The 24,182-nt window shown below is 41.2% G+C and overlaps 1 protein-coding gene across 1 annotated transcript in view; it reads left to right on the top strand.

The window, feature by feature from the left end:
* The window catches only part of pth2ra (parathyroid hormone 2 receptor a), a 44,235-nt gene that overhangs the window by 19,215 nt on the left and 838 nt on the right, over positions 1–24,182 (top strand). The window contains exons 10-12 of the mRNA XM_087803719.1: positions 572–666; positions 15,995–16,133; positions 21,509–21,550. Of these exons, the coding sequence (XP_087659845.1) occupies positions 572–666; positions 15,995–16,133; positions 21,509–21,550 (276 nt within the window). The remainder of the gene's footprint in view (positions 1–571; positions 667–15,994; positions 16,134–21,508; positions 21,551–24,182) is intronic.

Here is a 24,182-nt window from a genome sequence, read left to right as displayed (position 1 = left end):
CAAAGGTTCACTTTCCAACAAGACAATGACTCTAAGCACATAGCCAAAATAACAAAGGAGTGGCTTCGGAACCAATCTTGAATGGCGGGACTGATGACGAGCATCTTTTGAGAAAATGGCTCATCAACGTTCACCATCCAACCTAACAGAACTGGAGAGGTTCTGCAAGGAAGAATGGCAGAGGATCCCTAAATACAGGTGTGAAAAACCTGTTGCATCATTCCCAAAAATCATGGCTATACTAGCTCAATAAGTTGCTTCTAATCAATACTGAGAAAGGGGTCTGAATTATGACCATTTCAGTTTTCCTTTTTTAATAAATTTGCAAAGATTTCTACATTTCGGTTTTTCTGTCAAGATAAGGTGCTGAGTGGACATTAATAAGGAAAAAAATGTTTTAAACTTAAATGATTTTAGCGAATGGCTGCAATGAAACAAAGACTAAAAAATGGAAAGGGGTCTGATTACTTTCTGTACTTACTGTATGTTTGATATAGTATGTATATATATATTCTTTTTAATTAGGTGCAATATTAAATTAGAAAAAAAACATTACTGTTTTTCATTGCAGCTGAACTTCATCCTATTTCTGAATATTGTCAAAGTGCTGGCGACCAAAATTCGAGAAACAAACGCTGGAAGATACGACACTAGGACCCAGTACAGGTTTGTTAAGTTCTTCACCTTATGTTTTCTATTTTACCATTACCATTCTTGACCCTGAGCTAAAACAAGGTTTAATAAAACAACAACCAAAAAAAACATTATAAAAACATATGCACATATTGTGTCTCTCTTTTCACCAAAAAATGGTCTCAACCACTTTGTCACATGAACCCATGCAGAGAATGCAGATAGAGGAAATCTACAAACAGCACTGTACAGTCCTGGTGTAGGACTGTCATATAGCGTAAGGAAACTTTTGAAATGACTTGCATGTATTAATTACGTTTGCTTGTTTTTGTTTAAATTTTTTAATTAAATTTCAATTTAATTTGATCAAAGTGTCAAATCATAATAAAAGTTATCTCAAGACACTTTACAGATTAAGTAAGAATATGTTGGAGAAAAGAAAAACAGATCCCAGCGATTTAACAATGAATCATATCGACAGTGGCAAGGAAAAACTTTTAACACGCAGAAACCTTGAGCAGAACCAGACTCATCATGTCTATATCATGTGCTGATGGTGATGAAGATGAACCTTTGGTTGTGGACACATTCTCCCAGTTATGAAGCTTCCTCTTCCAGTACCTTACACAACAAACATAGCCTCAGCTATCTTGATTCTTGACAGTTTCAACAATCAGCCCTGACTGTAATGTAGGGATCAAAATATTGTTATCAGAATCCAAATGTGTATCTATCTATCTATCTATCTATCTATCTATCTATCTATCTATCTATCTATCTATCTATCTATCTATCCATCCATCCATCCATCCATCCATCCATCCATCCATCCATCCATCCATCCATCCATCCATCCATCCATCCATCCATCCATCCATCCATCCATCCATCCATCCATCCATCCATCCATCCATCCATCCATCCATCCATCCATCCATCCATCCATCCATCCATCCATCCATCCATCCATCCATCCATCCATCCATCCATCCATCCATCCATCCATCCATCCATCCATCCATCCATCCATCCATCCATCCATCCATCCATCCATCCATCCATCCATCCATCCATCCATCCATCCATCCATCCATCCATCCATCCATCCATCCATCCATCCATCCATCCATCCATCCATCCATCCATCCATCCATCCATCCATCCATCCATCCATCCATCCATCCATCCATCCATCCATCCATCCATCCATCCATCCATCCATCCATCCATCCATCCATCCATCCATCCATCCATCCATCCATCCATCCATCCATCCATCCATCCATCCATCCATCCATCCATCCATCCATCCATCCATCCATCCATCCATCCATCCATCCATCCATCCATCCATCCATCCATCCATCCATCCATCCATCCATCCATCCATCCATCCATCCATCCATCCATCCATCCATCCATCCATCCATCCATCCATCCATCCATCCATCCATCCATCCATCCATCCATCCATCCATCCATCCATCCATCCATCCATCCATCCATCCATCCATCCATCCATCCATCCATCCATCCATCCATCCATCCATCCATCCATCCATCCATCCATCCATCCATCCATCCATCCATCCATCCATCCATCCATCCATCCATCCATCCATCCATCCATCCATCCATCCATCCATCCATCCATCCATCCATCCATCCATCCATCCATCCATCCATCCATCCATCCATCCATCCATCCATCCATCCATCCATCCATCCATCCATCCATCCATCCATCCATCCATCCATCCATCCATCCATCCATCCATCCATCCATCCATCCATCCATCCATCCATCCATCCATCCATCCATCCATCCATCCATCCATCCATCCATCCATCCATCCATCCATCCATCCATCCATCCATCCATCCATCCATCCATCCATCCATCCATCCATCCATCCATCCATCCATCCATCCATCCATCCATCCATCCATCCATCCATCCATCCATCCATCCATCCATCCATCCATCCATCCATCCATCCATCCATCCATCCATCCATCCATCCATCCATCCATCCATCCATCCATCCATCCATCCATCCATCCATCCATCCATCCATCCATCCATCCATCCATCCATCCATCCATCCATCCATCCATCCATCCATCCATCCATCCATCCATCCATCCATCCATCCATCCATCCATCCATCCATCCATCCATCCATCCATCCATCCATCCATCCATCCATCCATCCATCCATCCATCCATCCATCCATCCATCCATCCATCCATCCATCCATCCATCCATCCATCCATCCATCCATCCATCCATCCATCCATCCATCCATCCATCCATCCATCCATCCATCCATCCATCCATCCATCCATCCATCCATCCATCCATCCATCCATCCATCCATCCATCCATCCATCCATCCATCCATCCATCCATCCATCCATCCATCCATCCATCCATCCATCCATCCATCCATCCATCCATCCATCCATCCATCCATCCATCCATCCATCCATCCATCCATCCATCCATCCATCCATCCATCCATCCATCCATCCATCCATCCATCCATCCATCCATCCATCCATCCATCCATCCATCCATCCATCCATCCATCCATCCATCCATCCATCCATCCATCCATCCATCCATCCATCCATCCATCCATCCATCCATCCATCCATCCATCCATCCATCCATCCATCCATCCATCCATCCATCCATCCATCCATCCATCCATCCATCCATCCATCCATCCATCCATCCATCCATCCATCCATCCATCCATCCATCCATCCATCCATCCATCCATCCATCCATCCATCCATCCATCCATCCATCCATCCATCCATCCATCCATCCATCCATCCATCCATCCATCCATCCATCCATCCATCCATCCATCCATCCATCCATCCATCCATCCATCCATCCATCCATCCATCCATCCATCCATCCATCCATCCATCCATCCATCCATCCATCCATCCATCCATCCATCCATCCATCCATCCATCCATCCATCCATCCATCCATCCATCCATCCATCCATCCATCCATCCATCCATCCATCCATCCATCCATCCATCCATCCATCCATCCATCCATCCATCCATCCATCCATCCATCCATCCATCCATCCATCCATCCATCCATCCATCCATCCATCCATCCATCCATCCATCCATCCATCCATCCATCCATCCATCCATCCATCCATCCATCCATCCATCCATCCATCCATCCATCCATCCATCCATCCATCCATCCATCCATCCATCCATCCATCCATCCATCCATCCATCCATCCATCCATCCATCCATCCATCCATCCATCCATCCATCCATCCATCCATCCATCCATCCATCCATCCATCCATCCATCCATCCATCCATCCATCCATCCATCCATCCATCCATCCATCCATCCATCCATCCATCCATCCATCCATCCATCCATCCATCCATCCATCCATCCATCCATCCATCCATCCATCCATCCATCCATCCATCCATCCATCCATCCATCCATCCATCCATCCATCCATCCATCCATCCATCCATCCATCCATCCATCCATCCATCCATCCATCCATCCATCCATCCATCCATCCATCCATCCATCCATCCATCCATCCATCCATCCATCCATCCATCCATCCATCCATCCATCCATCCATCCATCCATCCATCCATCCATCCATCCATCCATCCATCCATCCATCCATCCATCCATCCATCCATCCATCCATCCATCCATCCATCCATCCATCCATCCATCCATCCATCCATCCATCCATCCATCCATCCATCCATCCATCCATCCATCCATCCATCCATCCATCCATCCATCCATCCATCCATCCATCCATCCATCCATCCATCCATCCATCCATCCATCCATCCATCCATCCATCCATCCATCCATCCATCCATCCATCCATCCATCCATCCATCCATCCATCCATCCATCCATCCATCCATCCATCCATCCATCCATCCATCCATCCATCCATCCATCCATCCATCCATCCATCCATCCATCCATCCATCCATCCATCCATCCATCCATCCATCCATCCATCCATCCATCCATCCATCCATCCATCCATCCATCCATCCATCCATCCATCCATCCATCCATCTGATGAGGATGTGTGGAAGGAGTTGAGAGCGGGCTGAGAAACTGGTTGGTTTTTCGGGCTTTATCTGTTTTTTTTCTTTCGTTTGTAGTTTAATAAAACTTGTAGTTAATGTCATAGTGTTACTGTTGGTGTAAATGTCTGGTCATTTTATTTGACTTTTGAATAAATATATTTTTTTAGCAATGTTTTAAAGTTCTAACTTTTTTATATGGAGGGTTTTTAAAGTGGGAAGTTTGAATACAAACAGGACTCGTGATTTAAGACACTGTAAGTAAGTAATTAATACTTCTTTCGTCTATACCTAATAAAATATATACTTAAAAGGTCAACATAACACAGAGAACAACACAGGAGTTCCAGAAAATCAAGTAAAAGAGACAGCTCCTTCTTGTTAAGACGTGAAAATAATAATGTCTATTTATATAGCTGCTTTCTAGACCAGGGTCACAAAGCACTTTGACAGTCATGCATTCCCCCATTTACACATACTGATGGGAGTAGGCTGCAACATGGCGCCAGCTCTGCCATCAGGGTAAAGTGTCTTGCTCAGGGACACAATGACACAAGCTTGTCTGGAGCTGGGATTGAACCTGCAACCTCTTGGACTGCAGGCAACCACTCTACCATCTGAGCCAGGTAGATGTCCCAAAATGACTGTTGCAATAGTCCAGACGAGAAGACACAAACGCTTGGATTACAAGCTACAGATCATGTTGTGACAACTTTTTTCTAAGTTTAGAGATTTTTCTCAGTTGAAGGAAACAGTTTCTGGTCAGTTTTCTGCAGTGTTGAACTAGAGCACACCATGCGGCCCTTTGACTGTATTTTCACTTCCTTGCTTTTTGTGTGGAATTTTTTAGAGTATATATTAATCCCTCAAAAAGTTTTTTTTTCAAGTTAATTGAAGAAATGTTTTGAAAAAAATTAATTTATACAAGAATACAATTGCAGCTTATTTAGCTTAATAAATGTCACGGCCTAATGATGCATGTCCTTTTTTTTTCTTTAGGGATTTTTCGTCTTTCTTTTTGCTTGACATCCCCTAACAGCATTCACAGAATTTAATGTGGCCCTTGAATTATTGAATTGCCCAGCCCTGAACTAGAGACAAACACCCAGGTTTCTCAGTTTCAGTTTGACATACTGGCCTAAGTCACCCAAGTACTGACTCAACCCTGGAACCTTATCATCAGGAGCAATAACCAGAGTTTCAGTTTTGTCCACATTTAGCTGCAGAGTGTTTTCACTCAGCCATTGTTTGATTTCTAGCAAACAATTGACTAAGCTGTTCAGCCTCTGGGGCTCGGTTGGATCAAAAGATCAGTAGAGCTGGATGTCATCAGCAAAAATATGGTAAAAAACATCAGGAAATCTCTGAATGATTTTACCCAGGGGAATCAAGTACAGCAAAAACAATAAAGGACCCAGTACAGAACCTTGATGGACTCCACACAACAGATCCGCCGATTCAGACCTTATTTGATTGGCAGATACACTGAAACTGCGCCCAGAAAGGTATGCTGAGAACCACTGTAACACAGACCCAGACATTTCCACTTCATTCCTCAGTCTTCTCAGCAGGATCTGGTGATCAGCTGTTTCAAAGGCTAAGGACAGATCCAAGAGAACCAGAACAGTGTATTGACCCGAATCAACCGACATCATGATGTCACTGGACACTTTCAGTAAGGCTGTCTCTGCAGTTTGCGGAAGCCTGACTGAAACTTCTCATTGATGTTGCTGTGATCCAGGAACAATGTCAGCTGCTCAGACACTGCCTTCTCTGAGATCTTGGACAAGAATGGAATCTTAGGAATAGGCCTGAGGTCAGTCGGGTCTCAGCCTGGCTTTTTGAGCTCCACAATGGCATGTTTAAATGCCTTGGGGAAAAAACCCTGTGGAAATGGAGAGGTTAACCATATCGGTAACCAATGGGCCAATTACATCAAACGCTTTGATAAAGAGTCTATAAGGAGGGACGTCGTCTGAGCAAGAGGAGGGTTTCTTCACTTGTTCACTAGTGCTGAAATATCAGCCAGAGATATGAGGTGGAAACAGGCTCAGTTTTGCTGCTGTTTCCACCATCTCATTATATGAAGACATCAGATCCCTGAGGTGAGGTCTGTGCACCTCAAGTTTAGTGGACTTCCAGAGACGCTCAGTCTTTCGACAAAGTGTCTTAAGACTCAGGAGATCTTCATTTTCAAGTTCCATTTAACAGGTGCCAATTAATCCAGTATTTCAACACAATGAGTAATGAAACAGTAAATCAAATTGACACATTTAGGAAGTCATCGAAGGGAAGAGGGTCAAACTGAGATGACACGCCTCTGAGACCTAACTTTCAAGGGATTAGTTTCAGGAATGAAGTCCAGGTTAAACAAGATAAGAGAATGATCACTCAGATGGACATCATGTACAAGATACGTTAGAAATGTCCAGTCCTTTTTGATGAGTGGGTTCAAAAACCCATAACATGTTGCTCAAAATTAAAGGCTTCTGTTAAAGTTAAAAGTAATTAAGCAAAGCAAGGTGTGACATAATAATCATGAAGATAATATTTATAGTATATATATATATATATATTTCTATTTCGTCCCTACTGACCGCCAGAGGCGGTGCTTCAAGCACTGAATGTATCCATCTCGTGCATGCGCTGTTCAAGTTTAATACCAACAAAGTCACCTGTGACCCCGGATGACCCCGGATAGGGTATATCTTCCGGTGACATCTGAGGATCTGTTCCTTTTCATCTTCTCGCTGCGCAGTTAGCATGTCACCGAGCTAGCTCAAGGACTAGTTCTTTCGTTGCTGGTAGTCTCGTGACTTCTGTCGGAGACTGCAATGAACTCTGACGCTAAGAAGTTGTAGCGGCTCACCGTGGACACTTCCGCGGATCGTCATCGTTTGGCTAAGTACCAACTTTCTTATATCTTTGAATACTAGTACAACCTGTTGTACTCGCTTTTGGTTGTATTTTGATTTCTTTCGGTGACAGGAGTATATTCGCTCCCTCTCCCGACATTGTACTCTATATTTATATATCATTGAATATCAGTACAACCTGTTGTACTCGCTTTTGGTTGTATTTTGATTTCTTTCGGTGACAGGAGTGTATTCGCTTCCTCTCCTGACATTGTACTCTATATTTATAGATCAGTACAACCTGTTGTACTCGCTTTTGGTTGTATTTTGATTTCTTCGGTGACAGGAGTGTATTCGCTCCCTCTCCCAACATTGTACTCTATATTTATAGATCAGTACAACGTGTTGTACTTGCTTTTGGTTGTATTTTGATTTCTTTTGGTGAAGGCAGTGTATTCACTCCCTCTCCCGACTTTGTACACTCAATATTTATATATCTATCATTGAATAATCAGTACAACCTGTTGTACTCGCTTTGGTTGTATTTTGATTTTCTTTGGTGACGGCATTGTATTCGCTCCCTCTCCCGACCTCGTAGACTAAATATTTATATATCTATCATTGAATATCAGTACAACCTGTTGCACTCGCTTTGGTTGTATTTTTATTTTCTTTGGTGACGGCAGTGTATTCGCTCCCTCTCCCGACATTTTAATCTATATTTATACATCATTGAATATCAGTACAACCTGTTGTACTCGCTTTTGGTTGTATTTTGATTTCTTTCGGTGACAGGAGTGTATTCGCTTCCTCTCCTGACATTGTACTCTATATTTATAGATCAGTACAACCTGTTGTACTCGCTTTTGGTTGTATTTTGATTTCTTCGGTGACAGGAGTGTATTCGCTCCCTCTCCCAACATTGTACTCTATATTTATAGATCAGTACAACGTGTTGTACTTGCTTTTGGTTGTATTTTGATTTCTTTTGGTGAAGGCAGTGTATTCACTCCCTCTCCCGACTTTGTACACTCAATATTTATATATCTATCATTGAATAATCAGTACAACCTGTTGTACTCGCTTTGGTTGTATTTTGATTTTCTTTGGTGACGGCATTGTATTCGCTCCCTCTCCCGACCTCGTAGACTAAATATTTATATATCTATCATTGAATATCAGTACAACCTGTTGCACTCGCTTTGGTTGTATTTTTATTTTCTTTGGTGACGGCAGTGTATTCGCTCCCTCTCCCGACATTTTAATCTATATTTATACATCATTGAATATCAGTACAACCTGTTGTACTCGCTTTTGGTTGTATTTTGATTTCTTTCGGTGACAGGAGTGTATTCGCTCCCTCTCCTGACATTGTACTCTATATTTATAGATCAGTACAACCTGTTGTACTCGCTTTTGGTTGTATTTTGATTTCTTCGGTGACAGGAGTGTATTCGCTCCCTCTCCCAACATTGTACTCTATATTTATAGATCAGTACAACGTGTTGTACTTGCTTTTGGTTGTATTTTGATTTCTTTTGGTGAAGGCAGTGTATTCACTCCCTCTCCCGACTTTGTACACTCAATATTTATATATCTATCATTGAATAATCAGTACAACCTGTTGTACTCGCTTTGGTTGTATTTTGATTTTCTTTGGTGACGGCATTGTATTCGCTCCCTCTCCCGACCTCGTAGACTAAATATTTATATATCTATCATTGAATATCAGTACAACCTGTTGCACTCGCTTTGGTTGTATTTTTATTTTCTTTGGTGACGGCAGTGTATTCGCTCCCTCTCCCGACATTTTAATCTATATTTATACATCATTGAATATCAGTACAACCTGTTGTACTCGCTTTTGGTTGTATTTTGATTTCTTTCGGTGACAGGAGTGTATTCGCTCCCTCTCCCGACATTGTACTCTATATTTATATTACATTGAATATCAGTACAACCTGTTGTACTCGCTTTTGGTTGTATTTTGATTTCTTTCGGTGACAGGAGTGTATTCGCTTCCTCTCCTGACATTGTACTCTATATTTATAGATCAGTACAACCTGTTGTACTCGCTTTTGGTTGTATTTTGATTTCTTTTGGTGAAGGCAGTGTATTCACTCCCTCTCCCGACTTTGTACACTCAATATTTATATATCTATCATTGAATAATCAGTACAACCTGTTGTACTCGCTTTGATTGTATTTTGATTTTCTTTGGTGACGGCATTGTATTCGCTCCCTCTCCCGACCTCGTAGACTAAATATTTATATATCTATCATTGAATATCAGTACAACCTGTTGCACTCGCTTTGGTTGTATTTTGATTTTCTTTGGTGACGGCAGTGTATTCGCTCCCTCTCCCGACATTGTACACTAAATATTTAAATGTCAGTACAACCTGTTGTCCTCGCTTTGGTTGTATTTTGATTTCTTTTGGTGACGGCAGTGTTTTCGCTACCTCTCCCGAAATTTGTAATGCTGATATACAGCTACCGTTATTGAGTGCCGGTGCAACCTGTTGCACTCGCTTGGTTATTTTTTACATTTGTTGGTGACGGCAGTGTTTTCGCTCCCTCTCCTGACATCTGTACCGCTGATATACAGCTACAATTATTGCTTGGTTATTTTTTACATTTGTTGGTGACGGCAGTGTATTATCTCCCTCTTCCAACATTTGTACCGCTGATATTCAGCTACTGTTATTGAAGTACCCGTGCAACCTATTGCATTCGCTTTTGTTTATATTTTTATATTTGTTGGTGAAGGCTGTGTTTTCGCTCCCGCTCCCAGCGTTTGTTGTTTTTTCTCTGTGTGTCCCTAATGCCTTGATCTCGAGCATCTGAGGGAAGGTCTTTCAGAAGATTCCTGCATGAACTGCAGCTTCATGCCCCGGGGAGTAAGGGCTGCCAGACTTGCTGAGGTGGAACAACTGTTGGGCCTCGTTTCGTTGCCTGAGCAGTTGACTCAGCCCAGCGGCAGACTCCAGCTCAACCCGGCCGATCTAAACGGCGGGCTGCTGAGACTAGAGGCCCCACTTCTAGGAAGAAGGTTAAAGAGTCCCGACTTGCTTCCAAGGTGGACCAATTAACGGAGGAGCTTAATCAAATGAGATCCTTTTTCCTGGCCTTCAAGTCTGGGACTGGTGAAAGAGAGTTGGGTGATCCTGCTCCTCCTCCAGCCATTTTGGAACCGGAGGAAGATATAATCTCCATGGCAGCTTCAGCCACTGACTTCGCCGAATATGGAGAGGATGTGGTGCCACAGCATGTAGCCTCCCATGCCTCCGCAGCGGGCTCCCGTTCTTCAGCCCACAGCTTTAGCTGTTGGTTCTGAAGACAGCTCAATTGGGGCCATAATTCGTACGGCCCTGGCTCGCCTGCAGTTAGATATACCGCAGGCTCAGCCAGCTTCAGCCAGTGCTTTTTTCAGGTGCGGATCAGCTCCCGCCAACTTTACTGTGCTCCATCTGACAAACATCTTCTCGCTGCGCAGTTAGCATGTCACCGAGCTAGCTCAAGGACTAGTTCTTTCGTTGCTGGTAGTCTCGTGACTTCTGTCGGAGACTGCAATGAACTCTGACGCTAAGAAGTTGTAGCGGCTCACCGTGGACACTTCCGCGGATCGTCATCGTTTGGCTAAGTACCAACTTTCTTATATCTTTGAATACTAGTACAACCTGTTGTACTCGCTTTTGGTTGTATTTTGATTTCTTTCGGTGACAGGAGTGTATTCGCTCCCTCTCCCGACATTGTACTCTATATTTATATATCATTGAATATCAGTACAACCTGTTGTACTCGCTTTTGGTTGTATTTTGATTTCTTTCGGTGACAGGAGTGTATTCGCTTCCTCTCCTGACATTGTACTCTATATTTATAGATCAGTACAACCTGTTGTACTCGCTTTTGGTTGTATTTTGATTTCTTCGGTGACAGGAGTGTATTCGCTCCCTCTCCCAACATTGTACTCTATATTTATAGATCAGTACAACGTGTTGTACTTGCTTTTGGTTGTATTTTGATTTCTTTTGGTGAAGGCAGTGTATTCACTCCCTCTCCCGACTTTGTACACTCAATATTTATATATCTATCATTGAATAATCAGTACAACCTGTTGTACTCGCTTTGGTTGTATTTTGATTTTCTTTGGTGACGGCATTGTATTCGCTCCCTCTCCCGACCTCGTAGACTAAATATTTATATATCTATCATTGAATATCAGTACAACCTGTTGCACTCGCTTTGGTTGTATTTTTATTTTCTTTGGTGACGGCAGTGTATTCGCTCCCTCTCCCGACATTTTAATCTATATTTATACATCATTGAATATCAGTACAACCTGTTGTACTCGCTTTTGGTTGTATTTTGATTTCTTTCGGTGACAGGAGTGTATTCGCTTCCTCTCCTGACATTGTACTCTATATTTATAGATCAGTACAACCTGTTGTACTCGCTTTTGGTTGTATTTTGATTTCTTCGGTGACAGGAGTGTATTCGCTCCCTCTCCCAACATTGTACTCTATATTTATAGATCAGTACAACGTGTTGTACTTGCTTTTGGTTGTATTTTGATTTCTTTTGGTGAAGGCAGTGTATTCACTCCCTCTCCCGACTTTGTACACTCAATATTTATATATCTATCATTGAATAATCAGTACAACCTGTTGTACTCGCTTTGGTTGTATTTTGATTTTCTTTGGTGACGGCATTGTATTCGCTCCCTCTCCCGACCTCGTAGACTAAATATTTATATATCTATCATTGAATATCAGTACAACCTGTTGCACTCGCTTTGGTTGTATTTTTATTTTCTTTGGTGACGGCAGTGTATTCGCTCCCTCTCCCGACATTTTAATCTATATTTATACATCATTGAATATCAGTACAACCTGTTGTACTCGCTTTTGGTTGTATTTTGATTTCTTTCGGTGACAGGAGTGTATTCGCTCCCTCTCCCGACATTGTACTCTATATTTATATTACATTGAATATCAGTACAACCTGTTGTACTCGCTTTTGGTTGTATTTTGATTTCTTTCGGTGACAGGAGTGTATTCGCTTCCTCTCCTGACATTGTACTCTATATTTATAGATCAGTACAACCTGTTGTACTCGCTTTTGGTTGTATTTTGATTTCTTTTGGTGAAGGCAGTGTATTCACTCCCTCTCCCGACTTTGTACACTCAATATTTATATATCTATCATTGAATAATCAGTACAACCTGTTGTACTCGCTTTGATTGTATTTTGATTTTCTTTGGTGACGGCATTGTATTCGCTCCCTCTCCCGACCTCGTAGACTAAATATTTATATATCTATCATTGAATATCAGTACAACCTGTTGCACTCGCTTTGGTTGTATTTTGATTTTCTTTGGTGACGGCAGTGTATTCGCTCCCTCTCCCGACATTGTACACTAAATATTTAAATGTCAGTACAACCTGTTGTCCTCGCTTTGGTTGTATTTTGATTTCTTTTGGTGACGGCAGTGTTTTCGCTACCTCTCCCGAAATTTGTAATGCTGATATACAGCTACCGTTATTGAGTGCCGGTGCAACCTGTTGCACTCGCTTGGTTATTTTTTACATTTGTTGGTGACGGCAGTGTTTTCGCTCCCTCTCCTGACATCTGTACCGCTGATATACAGCTACAATTATTGCTTGGTTATTTTTTACATTTGTTGGTGACGGCAGTGTATTATCTCCCTCTTCCAACATTTGTACCGCTGATATTCAGCTACTGTTATTGAAGTACCCGTGCAACCTATTGCATTCGCTTTTGTTTATATTTTTATATTTGTTGGTGAAGGCTGTGTTTTCGCTCCCGCTCCCAGCGTTTGTTGTTTTTTCTCTGTGTGTCCCTAATGCCTTGATCTCGAGCATCTGAGGGAAGGTCTTTCAGAAGATTCCTGCATGAACTGCAGCTTCATGCCCCGGGGAGTAAGGGCTGCCAGACTTGCTGAGGTGGAACAACTGTTGGGCCTCGTTTCGTTGCCTGAGCAGTTGACTCAGCCCAGCGGCAGACTCCAGCTCAACCCGGCCGATCTAAACGGCGGGCTGCTGAGACTAGAGGCCCCACTTCTAGGAAGAAGGTTAAAGAGTCCCGACTTGCTTCCAAGGTGGACCAATTAACGGAGGAGCTTAATCAAATGAGATCCTTTTTCCTGGCCTTCAAGTCTGGGACTGGTGAAAGAGAGTTGGGTGATCCTGCTCCTCCTCCAGCCATTTTGGAACCGGAGGAAGATATAATCTCCATGGCAGCTTCAGCCACTGACTTCGCCGAATATGGAGAGGATGTGGTGCCACAGCATGTAGCCTCCCATGCCTCCGCAGCGGGCTCCCGTTCTTCAGCCCACAGCTTTAGCTGTTGGTTCTGAAGACAGCTCAATTGGGGCCATAATTCGTACGGCCCTGGCTCGCCTGCAGTTAGATATACCGCAGGCTCAGCCAGCTTCAGCCAGTGCTTTTTTCAGGTGCGGATCAGCTCCCGCCAACTTTACTGTGCTCCATCTGACGAATATTGAGGGAGTTGCATGCATGCTGGAGGGACTCTAGAAACTTCTCTCATGCAACTTCAGACGGCCGGACCCTGGCAGCCATGCAGGACGCACCCAAGCTTGGCTTGGGCCGCATACCAGCGGTTGAGCCGACAATAGCTGTGATAATTGTCTCACCTGATGAGGCTCTGAGACCGGATGCGGGGTGTCCTCGTCCCCAGTGTCGGGTGACGGATGACCTGCTCTCCAAAGCCTATGACGCAGCGGCACGCATGGGACGCATAGGTAATTCTATCTCCCACCTGATGCTTGCTTTATCAACATCCCTACAAAAGACTCCATTGGATACTTCCGTCCATAATTTCAGTAACGCTTCCCTGCAGGCATACGCGCTGATGTCTAGAGAGCTAGGGCGGTTGATGTCCACTCTCATCCAGACTCGCCGCCAGGTTTGGCTGGCGCAATCACCCATGACGGAGGCATGCAGGAAGACCCTCTGCAGTGTTCCAGTGGGACCGGCGAAACTGTTTGGACCTGCAGCGCTATTGCCACTTGAGCGGACTGTCCAAGCCAGACAGAGTCAACAGCAGCTGTCCAGGCTTCGTAGGAGTGTGCCTTCTCCTGGCAGACCTAGGGGTTCTTCACCATGGTTGTGATGGCAGCCCCCTGCAGTCACAGGGCATGAAGATCCTGCCCTATCTAGACGTTTGGCTCGTCTGTGCTCCGTCCCGGTCTTGGGTGACCCTGGACACCACAAGCCTTCTTTCCCATGTGTCTCAACCAGGTCTCAGGGTGAACTCTACAAAGAGTTTCCTGGTTCCCTCGCCGAGCACAATTTTCTCTCCGGATAACACTCAATACCGTCTCAATGAAGGCCTGGCCGTCACCACAGCGGGTGGACGACATCCTCCGCCTCCTTCCCCTCTTTTGCAGGGGCATGTGGTTGCATTACGTGGAGTTTTCTGCGACTTCTAGGCAAACTGCCGGCTGCCGCCACTGTGGTCCCTTTGGGGCTGTTGTCGCTACGTCCCCTTCAGAGGTGGCTGAACAGCTTTCATTTGGATGCCAGGTGACACCGGCACAGGAGACTCAAGGTGTCACACCGTTGCCTCCTTGCTCTGGCTCCGTGGAGAGAGAGACGTTTTCTCCTCCAGCTCTCTACGCACTCAAGAGGTCCTTCTCCAGAGATTCTGTTGGCCCACATTCAAGGAGAATACCAGAGACTTTTTCTCTATCCTGCCCTGTTTGCAACCAACACAAGCCCAGCTTACCTAAACTCCAGGCCACTCACACCAGTTGCCAAACTTATGGATGTCCTGTATTCCAGTAATCCCTTGTCGCCGACATGTTTCGTCCCTGCTCCTGTTTACTTGCCCTCAGATTGATTACAAATTCTTAACCCACTTCTACTCTGACCAAGTCTGCTCCTCTGATCCCCAGCAAAACTACTCACATTCAATCTCTGACTTTGAATCTGCAAACAGTAAGTCAGAATCCCTTAAATACTCTACTCTGCCATTCCTGAATTCCCACCAACCCCGTGGCCCAGATCTAGTGTCTCCAGCCTTCCTGCTATCAAGTCTTGTTCAAATCCCACCCAACTTTGCCCAAGTATTTAATAAAGACTGTTGATTGCTACATAATCTATTGTTTTTGTCGATTCTTTCCTGTTAGTCTGGATGTGATGTAATAAAAAATGATGCTTTTACATAAATGCAACAGCAACATTATGTATAGGAAAGGTATTTAATACTTATTTTTAACATGTTGGACAACACAGGATTAGCAGGACCTACCCCAATTTGTTTTCCAAACTGATTAAATTCAGTATTTAAGAGTTTCAAATTTCATATGGTACATTCTGTATCTACAGGAAACTGGCCAAGTCTACCCTGGTGCTGGTTCTCGTGTTCGGCATCCACTATATCATCTTTGTCTGTGTGCCGCTTACATCGAAAGGTCCCATCTGGGAGGTCCGCATGTACTGTGAGCTGTTTTTAAACTCCTTTCAGGTAAGTCTTTAGATACAGTGTAATGTATACTCAGCAATTGCAATGTGATATTGTGGTCTTATAGGCAGACACAATAGGCTAGCTAGTTAGCAACATCGTCATCACAACTAACCAGAGAAGCAGATGGAGTACACGAATGCTCCTTCCCAGATACAAAACTAATAGACTCAGGGACTCATTCATTCCTCGGGCTATTAGATTGTACAAATCTGGGTTTTGGGGGCAGGAGTGGAGCGAAAGTATCTTGACATTCTATTCTATGTAATCTTTGTATCCTTTGTCTTTGTTATTTGTCTTTGATCTATTTTCTTTACCTTTAGACTTAGATTGTGTCATCTTATTCTTTCTTTTTATTTCTCTTTGTTTTTTTTCTTATTTTTATTTTTATGAATAATCGTCTGTATTGCTGTGTCTGATTTGAAAACCATGCTCCCGAAGGAGACCTCCTGAGGGATCAATAAAGTTCTACCTAACCTAACCTAACCAAGCTGTATTTACAGTATGTGTATCATGTTGTTTGTAAAAGGTTCCATTTTGTATTGTGTGTACTGACTGTAAGATATGCTGTAAGCTAATTGAATTAAACCATCTGTTTCTGTGCATTACAAATTTTACTGTATACTTTCGAACAAGATCATTGTTACTTTGTCATCTCTCTTTGGTCCTTATCGGCATGATGACTATACTTTAATTTTGTTTACATGTTTTAGACTTGTATTCGGTCCAAAGCGAATCAAATGAACTCTGTAGGGTTGTAGAAAGACGTTTCACCTCTTATCCAGCCTCCCACCTAGGCATAGAACACAAGGAAAGAGTGGCAGTCAATGTGTGAAAACAATTCATCTTGTGACATTTAATCTTAAATCTGAAAAAAACAACCATTTGTGTTGTTTCCATTAATGCACTTGAGCAGCAAGCTAAAAAACTTGATAGGAATTGTATAAATCGACTCTAAGATGTTGATGACCTAAGATGTTGAACGTTGAAGTACATACCCCATAATATCATAGTCAAGGTAGTATGAAAATAGTGAGAGCCAGAAAAAATTAATATATTGCGTAGTACGTGAAAAACAAAAGAGTAGCAACCAAGTTTGTGCTGGTGGGCAATTGTGGCTCTCTTAATATATGATTGTTGCAAAGCACAAGAAGTAAAACAAGTTCAAAAACACACAAATCGTATTGGCTTCTAAAATTAGCCTCAATAACCAGACCCTTTAAAATCATCCAAACCCGCCTCACGGTACAGCAGTGTCAGTGAGATTGTAAATGGATGTATCGGTGAATGACAAACGAGAATAATTAAGTGCAGTGAAACATTTAATAAAAACAGTACAGTGTGCTTTTTGTAAAGTATATTGAGACTTGATCTTGTTAAATATACGTTTGGGAAATTTTGTGTGATTTTTCTTAAATAAAAGATGTTTGATATAGATTGTACACAACTACAAACATAATGCTAACTTAATTGTTACAATGCTGTATTGCAACATATTTATTCAATAATTAATTTATCTATATAATAAAAAAAAATTGTATACATGTTCATAATGATAAAAGAATCAAGGGTATTTAAAAAAAAGACAATTTCTTTTGATAAATAATTTTAAGGGAAATAAAAAGTTACAAACTACAAGAGTCTACAAAGATCTTCAGCTTGATATTATTTGAATTATATGAATATATATCTAGAAGAGAGAGAGATTGACACTGCCAATGAACTGCTGCTCTCTTCATCTCCATTTGACATAATCCATGTCAAATGGAGTCAAATGCTGTAAAACTCACCTCAATTTTTGAAATGAAATGTTCAGCTCAGAATATTGGAAATGTAAGCCTATAATTTATTGCTGTGTTATTAAGTCTTAAGAAGTGGATGAAACAAAATAGTGGTTTTGATCGGGAGTCGTGACACAAGTGGTAATTTTTTGTATTGAAGGTTACAAAGTGGAATATGTGGATAGACAGGAAGAATGATATAAAATCAGAAATATTGAATGAAAGAATAGGTTAATTGCTGACTTCAGAATCTGCACTCTACTTTTTCAAGCATGTATTGTTGTCAGGCTTTGGGGCACATTAGATACACAGGATATGAAGCTACACCAACTTAGATTTGTGGTTGGAATGTTATTTCTGTTATTTGCCAAATTGTGCCATGATATCTGTGCTACCATTTATGTCCATGAAATCATCTCTTAACCAGCTCTTTACCTTAGTTGTAGACACATACTGATGAGTACAATAGAGGTCTAGGATCAATTTAAGAGACGCTTAAATCAACACATTAGCTCCTCTTCAATAACTAATTGCTATCTAGATCAGTGTGCTAGCCAAGGCAGGAGGATCTGGGTTTGTCCCTGTGTTTTTGGGTTAAAAGGTCAAAGAGTGGAGGATGAGAAGGTGGGGGAAGTACAGTAGACTTCACGGAAACAGTGGCCCACAGCACAGCTTAATTAGGCACAAACTCAGAACTGAACTTGAGACTCACATATTAGTCTCGCACCAGGGGTTTTAAATTGCACAATTTACTAATTTTCTGCCTGAACAACCTTGTCTACATTAGTACTGCGACATGATGCCTCTACCTTGGTTAAGATGTTGTTCATCTTATCTATGGGTATATTGTAAATTAGTGTATTTGCATGTGAATTCATCATTTATGTTAGCGTGCGCTATTATAGCTCACTAGATAGTTATGCTGCAATCATCAACATATTGTAAGAGATCTCCTCCATGATATGTTAGGTTAGGTAAGTTAGAACTTTATTGATCTCTCAGTAGGTCTCCTTCGGAATTTTTTTTTTTTTTACAATTCTGTGGATGATAAAGGACAACTAATGTGATGATTTTAGAGTCTCTTTAATAGATCTTGGACCTCATCTATCGTACTCATCAGTATGTGTCTGTTTGTATGAAACTATATTTTAATTGAAATATTTAAATTAAAAATCTATAAGAACCTGAACATAAACATTTCAATAAATGTAAGGTAAGGTAAGGTAAGGTAAAACTTTATTGATTATTGAAATTGTTTTTTCCAATAGCCAGCAATTTTTCATAAACAATAAAAAATAATAAATAAAAAATAAAATAAGAAGAAGAACATAAAGAGGAAGAACAAGATGACACAATCCAAGTCTAAAGATAAAGATATAGAACATAGATCAAAGAAAAACAACAAAGACAAAGGATACAAAGACTAACATAGAACAGAACATCCAGATACTCTCACTCCACTCCTGCCCCCGAACTCAGAATTGTACAATTGAATAGCCCGAGGAACGAATGAGTCCTTGAGTCTATTTGTTTTGCACCTGGGTAGGAGCATTCGTGCACTCATTCTGCTTCTCTGCTCACTGATGACAGTGTTGAGAGGATGACTGTCATCGTCCATGATGGACAGTAGTTTGTTCAATGATCTCCTCTCAGCAACTGTCACCAGTGAGTCCAGCTTCATTCCAACCACAGAGCCAGCCCTCCTGATCAACCTGTCCAACCTGTTGACACTCCTCTTGGACACATTTCCACCCCAACACACCACAGCATAGAACACAACACTGGCCACCACAGACTGGTAGAACATGCAGAGGAGCTTCTTGCAGATGTTAAATGATCGAAGCCTCCTCAGAGTACAGTCTACTCTGAACCTTCTTATATACATGGTCTGTGTTGCAGGACCAGTCCAGTTTACTGTCCATCCACACACCGAGGTAGCAGAATGAGTGAGTGCACGAATGCTCCTACCCAGGTGCAAGACTAATAGACTCAGGGACTCATTCATTCCTCGGGCTATTAAATTGTACAATTCTGAGTTCGGGGGCAGGAGTGGAGTGAGAGTATCTGGATGTTCTGTTCTATGTTAGTCTTTGTATCCTTCGTCTTTGTTGTTTTTCTTTGACCTATGTTCTTTGTCTTTATCTTTAGACTTAGATTGTGTCATCTTGTTCTTTTTCTCTTTATCTTCTTATTTTATTTTTATTTATTATTTTGTATTGTTTATGGAAAATTGCTGGCTGTTGGAAAAAACAATTTCCCGAAGGAGACCTCCTGAGGGATCAATAAAGTTTTACCTTATAGTTGTCAACTATCTCCACCTCGTCGCCTTTGATGGACACTGGACGTGGCTTGTATTATAATATCAACAACTGACTGGTGAATAAATACATGCACACACTTTAGTTTAGTTTAGTTTCACTGTGTTTTCTGCTCAATGACAAAGAAGGAAGTCTAAAGTCTAATTAAGTGCTGTTGTTGTTTATTTGTAATCTGTGTAAACTTTAAAGCTGAGTAACTTTAACTTGAGCTTGGTACTTAAAAAAGTTTGTAACATTATGTTGGCCCTATCAGAAATATTTATTGTGAAATTCTCTTGTGATGCAAAATAAGAAAAAAAATGTACTTCACTGTTGCACTACGTCAAGCAAACATTTCATGGCTGACGGTTGGAGTTACTGTTATCTTTCTAGTTGACAGTTCTCTGCAGACCTAGACAGCTCATAAGTTTTGTTTTCATCCTTTTTTTTCTTTCTCTTTCACATATATCTTTTTAACCAGCCGAGTCAGTGTATGTCATCAGCAACAAGAATGGAGGTTCTGGAGATTATGATGATATTGGAAGTGATCATCCTTGACCACATTGGATCTCCAGCCCAGGCCTGTGCAGTGGTGCTTGGAGTGATCTATGTACTGAACCTGACCTACCCCAAAGAACTGAGACTGTATTATGAATTAATCCAGAAAGTATTTATTGATTGTGGAATGGATGGGCAAAAACTAGGATAATAACATCAGTGCTGGACTGTAGTACTTATTTCTCTACCCCCAAAACTAAGACAAATGTTGCACCTCTATGCTGTTCACAAGGCTGTTGTACTCTTGTATATTAAAGTTGGTAGCTTTAATACATTTGGTGGTTCTGTGTTGTGTATGATGTTAGATATCAAAGCTAGTTACAGCATACAGCTCCACAGTTAAGGCATTCTTTTGGAATCAACAGAATGAAAAGTTGTTTCATTTTGAACGATTGAATGGCTTTCAAATGGCTATAACTACACAATACATAAAGCACAATACATACATTACACATACAGAACATTAAACAATTATAGTTGTTCAACAAAATACTTTTGTGTATTTGCACAAACATAAGGTACTTATAGAATAATAATTATTATTAAAAAATAGTTTATGTATGTTGTCACAAATATTTGGCTGTATGGCAAATGTACTTGTAGATGTTTCCAGCAAGATAAAATGTTGAAAACTACCCGACAATAGCCTTTGTCTTTATGTATGAAAAATATATTATTGTAATGCCGCTTTTACTTTGTAAAAAAGTGATCTCTAAAATCATTCTTTTCTATCTCTTAATAGGGTTTCTTTGTGTCCATCATATTCTGTTTCTGCAATGAGGAGGTAAGTAAACAACTTCTTTCCCAAATCATATCTACAGTACAAACTGGAATATCCCAGTTACTTGTGGTAATGGGAGGGAACCCTGAATAGGTAGCCAGTCTGTCACAGTGCACAGGTTTTTTAGATTTTAAGTATGTAAGTAAGTTATTGTTTGGAAAGCCTCTTTTTCTCAGACCAGGGTCACAAAGAAAAAAAATCAAAATTAATACATAGTTAAAATACAGGCTTTAAATGCCAAGACAGAATACAGTAGCCCCAAGATAATTAAGAAAAAGCTTAAATGTAAGTAGAAGTAGTAGAAAAGTAAATGGGTCTTAAGATGTTTCTTGAAGGAGTCAGTAGACTCCATCAAACACAGAGGGAGAGAAAGATCGTTCCAAAGATTAGAAGCAACAGCCTGAAAGGATTTCTCCCCTTTAGCACTATCAGCAGATTCTGATCCACGTTAAAAAAATAATTAAGTTCTGAATGAAAATGTGGTTCTGTGTTGATCTACATCACAGTATATACTTAGATGTCTGTCATAGAAACATACTCAACAAACTCCAACAGTATGTGTCTGTTTGTACAAAACTGTCTTATAATAAAGATATTTACATTAGAAAATGTGCTTAAGCCCCACCCGCCTATAAGGCTAGGTTTTTATCAAGCTGAAGTCTGGTATACCATAACTATGCCCACTCTGCTGTGATTGGTCAAACATCGAGTGAAGCCCATTATTACGTACTAATCGGCTCTGTTCCTGTAACCTCTCCAAGACTCTACGTGGGGAAGAACTTTATAAAGTAATAACTTTAAAATCACCATGATGGGAGAGGAAGACTTCAACATATGAAACAAATAAGTAAGTCAGAAGGGTTGGGTTTGCACATTACTTTCCCTTTCATCTGTATTTCACGTGGTCTGTAATGTCCTTGCTGAACTGCACCAGGCTGTTGTCCTCAGGAGAATCAGTCCTCCAAGTTGAGAGTTCAGGAGGAGTTATGTGCAAAATCACTTTCAAAATGATCAGTTTAGCTGATGACTGATGATTTGTAATATTTGCAGGTACATACTTCATTCATTGTCAGGGTTTTTTAAACAAGATGCCCCTGGAGCGTAAGATTAAAAAAAAAACAACAGAAAACACAGTGGCAATTTATAAGAACACACAAGGTGCAGTGAGGCAAGATGTCGATGACGATGTCCAAGAGTCCTTTCTCAAACCAACCAAGTCCAAAAACAGTCCCTTTCCTAAATTAAAAGTCTATATACTAAAGAGAACGTGTCAAAGCTGGAAGGATGCAGCTCCTCTGAGAAGAAGACAGGAAAAACAGCTGATTTCATCATCCACAATTTCCCAAAGAAGCAGTAGCAGAAAGCGCTGACGAAATTTAGTCAGGAAAATATTCCAGTCCAGCAATCAGACAAGCGATCTCAGCAAAGTCAGGTAGTTTTTAAAACAAGCTGACGGAGAGGATCAGGACTGAAATATTTATGAAGCAGTGATGATTTTTCCAATTGCCAGCAACAACAACCCCCTGTCTGGAACCAACCCTCGACAACTGTCGGCAGAGTAAACAGGGCCAAAACAGGAAATGGAAGAACAAAGTAAAAATACTTGGGAGGAGATTCTGACAGTCACCTCTGTAAATAAAAATGAAGTGGTTAATTGTTCTTGGAAATGTCATCCCTTTTGTATCTGTTTACAATTTCTTTGATACGACTTTTGCTGATGAGGGTCTCGGGGGCGTGAAAATCAATTATAAATGATGATAGGACCTGATTCAGCTCAGCTGCCATATGCTTTTTTGTTTTGTGGCACAGTGTAGGTGTAATGTTGTCTTCTCTGACTAAACAGTTCCCCCCTCGAGCAGCTAGATGAATCGGTTGGGTTTGACTTTGATATTCCTGCTTTAGTCTATGTCAATAAAAAATGTTAGAACTGAGCCTTTATTTTGGATCTTTGATGTGATAAGATTTGGTAATCAGATTCAAACAAGCCCTTTATGACTTAGTAATTGGCATTGCTCCTCCTGCAGCCAGCTGTAATCATGCCCAGCTTTGTTTATTCACAGAGTCCCCTTAAGGTGGAGATTTCCAGGGTTGATGACACGTGGTGACAAACCTGCAGACAGCAGGGTAGGTGTGGTTATGGTAAGCGAGAATTAATCTCCAGAAAAACAGTGTTTTCAGTGGGCGGGGCCTAAGAAACCTTTTTCTAATGCAAATATTTAAATTGAAAGAGAGTTTTTTACAAAAAGACACATACTGGTGAGTACAATAGAGGTCCAAGATCAATTTAGGTGTCAATTAAATGAACACATTAGTGTTTTGTTTTAGAATTTGCTTAACTCGCAAAACGGATTATGCTGACCCTAACATGGGTTGAATTACAAGGTGGATTTTAGGGCGAGAAAATGTAGCAAAACTTTTAAATTGGTAGAATATTAAATTCAAGTTTCTCTTCAGAAATAAATTTAAACGTTCAATTGCACATCTTGTTTTGCAAATAGCAGTGTTGACTGCATGCACAGGTGTGGTCGCCGCAGGAAAACAAGTAAATCGTGATTGTTTGAGTCTCAGACGATCTATAAAAAAAAAGCACATACTCTTTAGTACATAAGACTTTATGTTTGCTGTTTGATGTCAC

This window comes from Callionymus lyra, chromosome 12, assembly GCF_982586985.1.
Source record: "Callionymus lyra chromosome 12, fCalLyr1.hap1.1, whole genome shotgun sequence".
Classification (NCBI taxonomy): domain Eukaryota; kingdom Metazoa; phylum Chordata; class Actinopteri; order Syngnathiformes; family Callionymidae; genus Callionymus; species Callionymus lyra.
The sequence above is the reverse complement of the archived record's forward strand: the minus strand, read 5'-3'. Positions and strand labels throughout refer to the sequence as shown.